This window comes from Macaca mulatta, chromosome 10 (assembly GCF_049350105.2).
Source record: "Macaca mulatta isolate MMU2019108-1 chromosome 10, T2T-MMU8v2.0, whole genome shotgun sequence".
In the NCBI taxonomy this organism is placed as follows: Eukaryota; Metazoa; Chordata; class Mammalia; order Primates; family Cercopithecidae; genus Macaca; species Macaca mulatta.
Genome location: NC_133415.1, coordinates 91,030,153 through 91,039,334, shown reverse-complemented (window position 1 = coordinate 91,039,334; position 9,182 = coordinate 91,030,153). Strand labels below are relative to the sequence as shown.

The window sequence follows — 9,182 nt, the reverse complement described above, 5'->3', positions numbered from 1 at the left end:
TTTGTGAAGTAAACAGAAACTCGGTGTAGCCCTCAAAATTACGTTTCTTAGATGTCATTCAGTTCTCATCTTGAATTTCTTATTTATTCATGTGCTTGTTTATGGGTTTGGTTCTGCAAGACTGTGCCAATATTAACAAAAGCATTTTAGGGGTTGATTGTGGATTGGGGGGCACATTTACTTTCTCTTTTATCTTCGACTATACTTTTTTCTATCTACTTTGCCAGAATTTCTTTATTTTGGAGTATTTCCTTTTTTAATAACAGCGCAATTCTAAATGTAAAACAGGTTATTCTTTTGTTTGTAAAATTAACCTTTAATTACCTAAGTGATACATAACATTATTTATTCACAGAAGACTTGTCTCACCTTCCAGGGAATATTGAAATCACCTTTCATTACCACCGTATTTCCCCCGGTTATGGCCCCCAACATCCCCTCCCACCCTGCCAGCAATTTGGAGTGGATTTTTCCAAACCTTCTGTATATTTACATTTACATACTGTGCATATATTTACTTACCTGTTCCCATAGAAATTGAACAGCCTGGTGGAATCGTACTTCATGGAATGTCCTGCAACGTGCTTTCTTCGCTCTACCTTATGACTTGGAATTCTTTTCATGTCCACACACAGGAGACTGTCTCTTCTTTTTTTTCAACTGCTGAGTAATATTCCCAGGCATGGCTTCTTCATCCATCCCCCTCTACTGGGCACTTAGGTTGTGATGGGTTTTTGCCATAACAAACAATGCTGTAAAGACCCTTCCTCGACACATCTCCTTGGGCACATACATGTGCAGTTTCTGTTAGATTTTTTTTAAATTTGAGAATGAGACAATATTTGCAAAGACTTTCAGAGCTTTATTCTTGGCTTTTTTATTTTAAATCGTTCAAACATTTTTGAAAACCACGTTATCAAGAGATATTTCACATACCATAAAAGTCATGCATTTAAGTGTACAATTCAATGGCTTTTAGTCTATTTACGGATTTGTGCAAACACCACCATCCAATTTTAGAATGTTTTATTTACTCCCAAAAAGAAACCCTGTATCCATTAGCAGTCACTCCTCATTCCTCCCTCTTCCTTTCTCCCTTCCCTTGGCTCCTGACAACCCCTGCTGTACCCTCTATATCTATGAATTTGCCTATTCTGGGTGTTTTGTATAAATGGAATCAGATGATATGTGGTCTTTTGTGACTGCCTGTGTTCACTTAGCCTGATGGTTTGGAAGTTCATTCTCGTTGTAGCATGTGTCAATGCATCTTTCCTTTTTATTGCTGAGTAATCAACCACCTTTATTTGAGTGCTTACTGTCTACCAAGAATGGTGACAACCTTCACGAAAATCCTGTAACGTAGGCACTGTTTTTATCACCCCCATTTCACAGAGGGGAAAACTGAGGCTTGGAGACGTGCTGTGACTCGCTCAAGATCACATAGGACAGTCCATGGCAGAGCTGGATTTGAACCCAGGCCCGTGTCCTCGTAGTTGAACCTTGCTGCTGCTAGAAGAACCTAGAAGGGAGTGAAAAGTGTCTTGTGGGGCTAATGTGCAGGTCACAAAGTCTCTCTACTCGTAGGATGGCTCTAGGTCACCATGGCAATCACTGACAATTGCCCTGTGAAGCTGCACAGAAAGAGCAGGACTGTTTATCCCAACACCAAATGGCCCCATCTGTTGTCAATGTCAGAGCTCCGGTCCTGCTTGTGCAGTTTTTCTGACCCTCCCAGCACCTCCCACCTCTAGTGTTTCCTGAGCCCTAACGTCTCCTCATCTTTTGGAGTTGTCATATCAGATGACCGTCTTTGTTAGGATCGTGTGCCAAGGAAGGGATAATCCGGTTGTCAGTTTTGATCCTATGAGAAAAGCAAATCTTGCTGCCAGAGATGGCCAGAACTCTGTTCTCCAAAAAATCCTAAAACTCCCCATTCCCTTGGGTGTCTGGATTGCTAGGAACTGGAGCCACTTCATAATAACAATAATAGAATCGACTTATTTTCCTTATCTCCCATTTCTTCTGATCTCATCCTTTGAGCCCAGCAGGATGGTGTGTCGGTCGTGTTGAGTCTTTTTTGAAGAAGAGGAGGCCACAGCCAATAAGAGGAGGGCAAGCTGGAGCCTGGAGCTGCGGCCCCTGCCTCACGGACTCACTGCCGGTTCTAGCATTTGAGCCTCATCTTCCATCGCACTCCTTGTTAAATGCAACACCTATTCCAAAGTTATATAAAAACAGCTTTCTCAAATTTCAAAACTTACCAGTGCCTGTCCCCCAGTCATAGCCTCCCATATCTCCTTCCACCACTGCCAGCAATTTGGAGTGGATTTTTCCAAACCTTCTTCTGTATGTTTTTATGTATGTACTGTATGTATATTTACTTATCTGTTCCCATAGAAATTGAACAGTCTTGTGGAATCATACCTCATGCAATGTCCTGGCTGGTACAGGGCCACTATTTACTTCTATAGTGTTTGGAAGCCCCAGCCTGACTCTGCCCTGACTTGCAGTGTGGCCTGCGGAAAGGCTGGTGCCCGCTCTGAGGCCCAGCAGCGGGTATTCCTACTCTGTGCTACCCACACATCCCCAGGTCTGTCCTTTGTTTATCTCCCAATGGTTGTCCTGGGATTGTAGAAGATGTGATTGGAGGGTAAGTCAGACCCAGATCTCTCATCTCTGGTGCAGACAACAAAGACTGAGAGAGGCCCCAGCACCTCACCCTGATTCCTGGTCCTACCAGGGGCAACTGGCACCACAAATCCTATCAAACAGAGCTCCCGGGCTAACCTCAAGAACCTGGCTTGGTTCTTTCTCTCTCCTCCTTAGAACCCCTGGTGCAGGTCATGAATTCATTCAACAAGCCTTTACTGAGCAGCCACTGAAAGCCAGAGGGGTGGAGGGAGACAGAGATACACAAACACTAGAACTTATACAAGGTAGGCTGTGACTATGTCCTGTGGGTGTGGGGCCAAGAGAGCAAGAAGGAAGTCTCTGGGTGGGTTTCAGGAGGATGGGTAAAGCCTGGGTTAAACTTCGACAGGTGAAGAGGGAAGGCCAGCCCGGGTAGAGGGCACAGCTGGAGCAAAGGCCTGGAGGTGGGTGTTTGCAGGGTGCATTTGGGGGCGAGTACTGTGTCTGGTGAGGCTGGAAGGGAGGAATGTGGAAGATGTGATAGAAGGGTAAGCTGGCTCAGCCCTGCAGGGTCTTCAGTGCCTCGTGAGGTCTGGGATGTGATTTCCACTTTTACAGAAACAGAAACTGACGCTTCGGATAAGTAAATAAAAGTACCTGCCCATGGTCCATCAAGCTCAAGGGGCTGGGACCCTATGCCAGCTGCAGGGACAGTGGAAGGGGGAGGGACTGCACTTGGAGGGTGGTACATTGTGGAATCAGAACTAAGGACAAGATGACCAGGTCAGTCTCTCCATCTGCAAAGTGGACACACTGAAAGAATCCTCCCTCCCCACGCAGATGCATGTTCTCTGTTCCCCACAGCCTGGGAGACCCAGATCCCGCCCCAGACAGGCCACTCTCTCAAAGCGCTTGAAAGGTCACGCCTGCCTCCTGATATTTTCCCTAAGGCCCCATCCTAACACCCCTACCCCACCCCCTCCCACCTCAGGGGAGTCTGCCCCACCCTCCCTATGCTCCCTCACACCAGACACTGCTCATCCCGGTTAGTCAGTAGTTGGAAGAAAAACCTCCAGATGCCCCGGCACACTCCTACCCGCCCCACCCTCCCTCCCTCTCACATCAGCTGTCCACGTCTGTCTCTGGCCTGGAGGCACCTTGTCCTCGAGGAGTGGCTGAGCTGAACCAGGGCCTGAGAGCCTGGTCATGCTGTGTGACCTTAGGCAGTGTCTCCGAACTTTCTGAACTTTAATCTTGTTTCTGTGTTTCCTTCCTTCCTTCTATTCTTTCTCCAGCTGTGGTAACTCATCCCTCCCTCAGGCCATAAACGTTTATTAAGCGTCCAGTGTATACCACACACCATGCGTTAGGAGCACAGGCTGCAGTCCTTGGAGGCCTCACTTGCTGAAAGCTGTAGAACTGGACATGGCCCAGGCCCCTGAGGACTGCCCTGGAGGGCACAGGGAGACAGGACTGACCTCTGAACCTCGCGGGAGCAAGCACAGGTCCTGCTTTCCCACCTCCTGACCGTGTGGCCTTGGGTGAGGCACTTCCCGTCTCTGAGCCCCGGGTTCCTCATTTAACAAATGATAAGAATCATACTGTGAGGTTTAAATGGAATGTCTGACTGGTAGTGGGTTATTCCAAAGTTTCTAAATATTCACCTTCGTCTCCACCTTGAGGCCTGAGAATCCTCGGGGAAGGGGCTGAATCTCTCTAACGCTGGGATACTAGGCATCAGTGGCTGTGGGAACAAGATTTATTTGTGAGACACAGTCTTTCTGAGCAACACTGACCAAAAACTCTACATTGACTGCAACCTGCTTCACCCACACACGGGGACTCTCCCTTTTCTGGAGAGAGTCCTGACTCTTGATGACATCATCATAAAGCTTAGATGATGTTTATTGAGTACTTACTATGTGACCTGTAAGCACTGTAGAAACATTATCTCTAATCCCCAGTGTCAGGGACTCTTACTATACCAATTTTATAGAGAAGGAAACTGAGGCTCAGAGAGGCCTAGTAACTTGCCCAGGGTCACAGAGCCAAGAGTGACCTCAGAGCCCTCCTGCTGTAAGCATTGCACAACACTTCCCCTGAATGGATGACAAAGGGCCCTGACTGTAGCGTCTGGGGATCTTGAGCCCATAATCACCCTCTCTGGGACTCAGTGGAGTTTTGAAACCTTTACAACCACTGAGGTAAGACAGGGCACGGTTTCCCAGTCCCTTTGAACAAATGGGAAAACTGCAGCCCAGAGAGGGGCAAAGGTACCTGGTCACTGGGACTGGAATCCAGGTCTCTGGGCCAAGCCTGGGTTCTGGTCTCTGTCTGCCACCTTCCTAGAAGCCAGTCCTTACCCCGGCTGGTCACATCCTGGGGTTGCTCAAGGCCATGCGTCACTCAGGTGGCCATAGTTCTGTGGAATGTGGGAGAGGAAGTGGGGCAGCTGGCTGGGTGCAGGACAGGCCTGGAATTCTGTGCTAAGCCCTGTGCTGGGATCCAGGAATAATCTAATGGGATTGTTCTCACAGCCAGCATCCACTGAGGGCCGACTATTTGGCTGCTGCTGTACAAACTCTCCATGAATTAGCTCACTCAGTCCTCATGACACTCTGTGCAGTGGGTACCAGTACGACCCCCATTTTACAAATGAGGAAACTGAAGCACAGAGGTTCAGTGACTTGCTGTGTAGTGGACATGGCTACACAGTGAGGAGGCCAAAATTTAAACCCAGGGCTGGGTGACTTACCCACTCTGTGTAATGAACTAAGTCCGGGCCCGCAGGAAGAGGCGATAATGATGTTCAGAACGGAGCTGCTGCTGCTGCTGATAGAATTGATGATTTCTCAAATCAAACATTTTTGGGGGCTGGTGGTGAACCAGGCACCATGCTGGACACTGTGGTCAAGAAGAGTTTAAAAATCTCGGGTAGGCCGGGCACAGTGGTTCATGACTATAATCCCAGCACTTTGGGAGGTCAAGGCGTGCGGATCACTCGAGCTCAGGAGTTTGAGACCAGCCTGGGCAACATAGTGAGTCCCCCATCTCTACAAAAATTAGAAATATTAACTGGGTGTGGTGGCGCACTCCTGTAGTCCCAGCTACTCAGGGGAGCTGAGGCAGGAGGATCGCTTGAGCCTAAGGGATGCAGGCTGCAGTGAGCCAAGATCGCGCCACTGCACTGTCTGGGTAACAAAGTGGGACCCTGTCTCAAAAAAATAAAAATAACATGCTTAGGTGGCTCCCTGTCTTCTAAGGAGCTCCCAGGCTGAGGATTTTGAAGGAAAAAAATACCTGGTAGAAAAGGCCAAACCCATCCTTTCATTGGGGGCAGGGCTGACACCTGTGGAAACATAGCCTTCCTTCCGCAGAACTGACTGTCCCTGCGCCTCCTGTCTCTCCTTGAGGTCCCAAAATAGGCAGGTTCTGGGACACTTGCTATTTCGGTGCCAAGTCTCAGGGCCCCCAGTTATTGCATGCTCGCCATGTAAGGCACCCAACATCAGTCATTTAGATTGAGTCTTACTCAGGTCTGTGAGGGACGGATTCTTGCCCCCATTTTGCAGAGGAAGAAAATGAGTCAAAATCCTGCCCATGGCCACGCTTGAACCCTGGCCTGTTGACCGACTTCCCTCTCGGTCAGGTGATTCTCCTCACCCTGCTGTTTCTCCAAGCCTCCACCAACTGTGAGGAACAGTTTCTGCAACAATCTCTGTAAAATGGGGCAATTACAGGTCAGCTGGGCTCAACATGGTTTGTGGGTTTGTTCACTGAGACTCCAGCCAGAGCCCATTTGACCCAGGGAGAAATATCCATTGAAGCAACACGGGTTTTTTTTCCCTGTTCCATATGTCATCTAGGAATGGAGATGGGGGCTGCTTCTATAGTCCAAATTCATCAATAGATATAGAGCTTGTTCCGGAATGTAGAGCTTGTTCCAGCAAAAGTGCCAGGGGAGCCCCGTGGGCCTCTGTCTCTCCAGGAACCCTTCCCGCTCAGGGCTCACAGTGGATCTGGAAGCACAGGAGATCAGGAGACCAGAGAAACCAGGATGAGAGATAGGCCCCCTGGTTGCCAGGTTCGAGAAGTCCTAGGCTGAGTCCCTGGAAGGTTGGCCATGCTCCTTTCTGGCACACGGTGGGGCCTCAAGAAAGCTCAGTGGATGGATGGATTGAGGGAGGGAGGGAAGAGAACATGGAGGGAGGGATGGATGAGGGATGAGTGGATGGATAGATGGATGGGTAGGTGATGCAAGGGTGAGTGGATGGATGGGTAGATGGATGGCTGATTAGATGGATGGCTGATTAGATGGATGGCTGATTAGATGGATGGATGGGTAGATGGATGGCTGATTAGATGGATGGCTGATTAGATGGATGGCTGATTAGACAGATACAAGGATGGGTGAGATTGGAGGATTATCTGGGTTTTGCTACAGGAAGGGACACGGGTGTGCCTGTTTTTGCAGGTGTGTCTGCATGTCTGTACCTGAGTCCATGCCGGCATGTCTACCCACCTCTGAGTAGCCACATATTTGTGTGTCTGTGGGTGCCCTCTCTGATTTTGCATCCACGTCTAACAGTGGCATTTGGTGTCCGGGAGCTCTGTATGTGCGCCAGGTGCCTGTGGACACCTGATCATCTGTGTCCACAGCTGTGTGTGGCTCGCAGTCAAGGCTACCTGGCTGTGCCAGGCTGTATCTACGTCCTGGTGTGTCTCTGCAATTTGAATCTGATGTTGTATCCATGTCACTGTGTCTGTGTGTCCAGCTGTGTCTGGTGTATCCGTGGGAGTGTATCTGTGTCTGTGTGTGTATCTCTACAGCCCTGTGTGTCTGTGTCTGCTCCCCGTGTATGTGTACCTGAGTATGTGTGTGTGTGTGTGTGTGTGTGTGTGTGTGTGTGTGTGTGTGTGTGTTGGGTGTGGGGAGGTGTTCTTGATCCCAGATCTGACCTGAGAGTCCACGTCTCTGTGTCCAGGTGCACCCAGGTTCCGTTGTGTGTTTCTGTGAAGGTGCTGCCTGTGTCTGTATCTGAGTGTATGTGTCCACGTGTCTGTTCTCCAAGGTCTGACTCTGTGGGTCCAGGTGTGTCTATGTCCTGGGCTAGTTGTGTGTCCCTGTCCGCTCCCCCAGGGGGCGCCCTCGCCCGGCCGCCGTCCCTCCTTCGGGCTCCGGTCCCCTGGGTAAGCCCCAGCGCTGGCGGCGTGGGCCGGGGACTGGGCACTGGGTGGCCTCCCAGGTCGCCGCCTTCCCGCGGGGCCCCGCCCCCGGCCCGCCCAAAAGCGGGCTATAAATTAGCGCCGCGCCCCGCCTCGGCAGTGCCAGCCGCCAGTGGTCGCACTTGGAGGGTCCTGCTGCCAGTGTAAGGAGCCACCGCCCCCGCCCCCGCCCGAACATGGCCGAGGGTGAGTATCAGAGTCAGCGCAGCCGCCACTCAGGGGCTCCGGGGCATTGGGGGTCAGGACCTGGTGGGAGCTGAATTCCTAAGTCCTGATTTGGAGAGCAACAGGCAGACTCGGCTGGGTGGGGAGGCGCCTCGATGCTGCTTGGAGCCTCAGTTTCCCGGTCCACAGTGCATAACCATTAACCCTTGCCTCCCTGGATCAGGTGAGGCAATGGAACGCAAAGGGGTCCCGGCTGGCAAGAACCACCCGTACCTAAGTGTTCTGAAGCCAGGCCAGCACCCCCTGCACAGCTCCAGGCACACATCAGGGAGCCAGCCCCCACTGACTGACCGGGGACACGTGCCAGTGGTCCGCCAGGACAGTAGTTTCCAGTTTGCAACACTGTAACCCAGTGGTGTGCAAGCCAAGCCTGGCTGAGTCCTTGGCTCCAGCGGCCAGAGAGGAGCTTTCAGCATCCTATCCGGGAGGCTTCGGAAACCAGGCTGGTTCTTCCCGCCCTCACGTTCTGCAACCCCAGACCTTGGCCACTTGTTGAGTCTCGCCTATAAAATAAGAACAACAGTGTCAGTCTTTGGTGCATCTGTGAGGAAGGAGAGGAGTGGAACAGAGGCTTAATTTCATACCTGCACCCTCCTCCCACATCCCCCCAAACACAAGCAGCACTGTCTTGGGTCCCAGCGGGAGGAATTTCTACCATGGAGGATGTCACTGCTGGACCCAGAATCCCAGCTGGCTCTTGGGTCAAGTTCATCTGGGGATGGCTTCTGCACCCATTGCAACCCCCAGGAAGGGGTGTGGTACAGGGACATGGGGCAGGTGGAGCAGGAATGGGTGGCAGGAACTGTGGACCCGCCTGACCCTGCTGTGTGATCTCAGCCACCCGCCTCCCTCGGACCCAGCTCCCAATACACTGTGATGTGTCGCTTTGGTGGCCGCTTGTCCTCAATGCATCTTCTCACCCCCCCGTGGTCAAAAGCAGGGCTCAGTGGGGCTGGGAGATCCTGGAGATGCCAGTTATGATGAGCCCCCAGCCCCGTGTCACAGTGGGCACTTCTGACGGAGGTCTCACTGGCCTGGAAGACCTAGGCCTTTTCTCAGTGCAGAAATCCTATAAATCCTACAATTCTAGACCCCAGTGT

The 9,182-nt window shown here is 51.0% G+C and overlaps 1 protein-coding gene across 7 annotated transcripts in view; it reads left to right on the top strand.

The window, feature by feature from the left end:
• Positions 1 to 7,955: 7,955 nt before the first annotated feature.
• Positions 7,956 to 9,182, top strand: part of TGM2 (transglutaminase 2) — a 38,732-nt gene continuing 37,505 nt past the window's right edge. For 6 of the 7 annotated variants that reach the window (XM_077951796.1, XM_015149037.3, XM_077951793.1 and 3 more), the window contains exon 1: positions 7,956 to 8,043. In XM_077951796.1, the coding sequence (XP_077807922.1) occupies positions 8,034 to 8,043 (10 nt within the window). In that variant the 5' untranslated portion in view covers positions 7,956 to 8,033. Of the gene's footprint in view, positions 8,096 to 9,182 lie in introns of all 7 variants that reach the window. The other variant, XM_077951790.1, reaches the window with a different exon arrangement.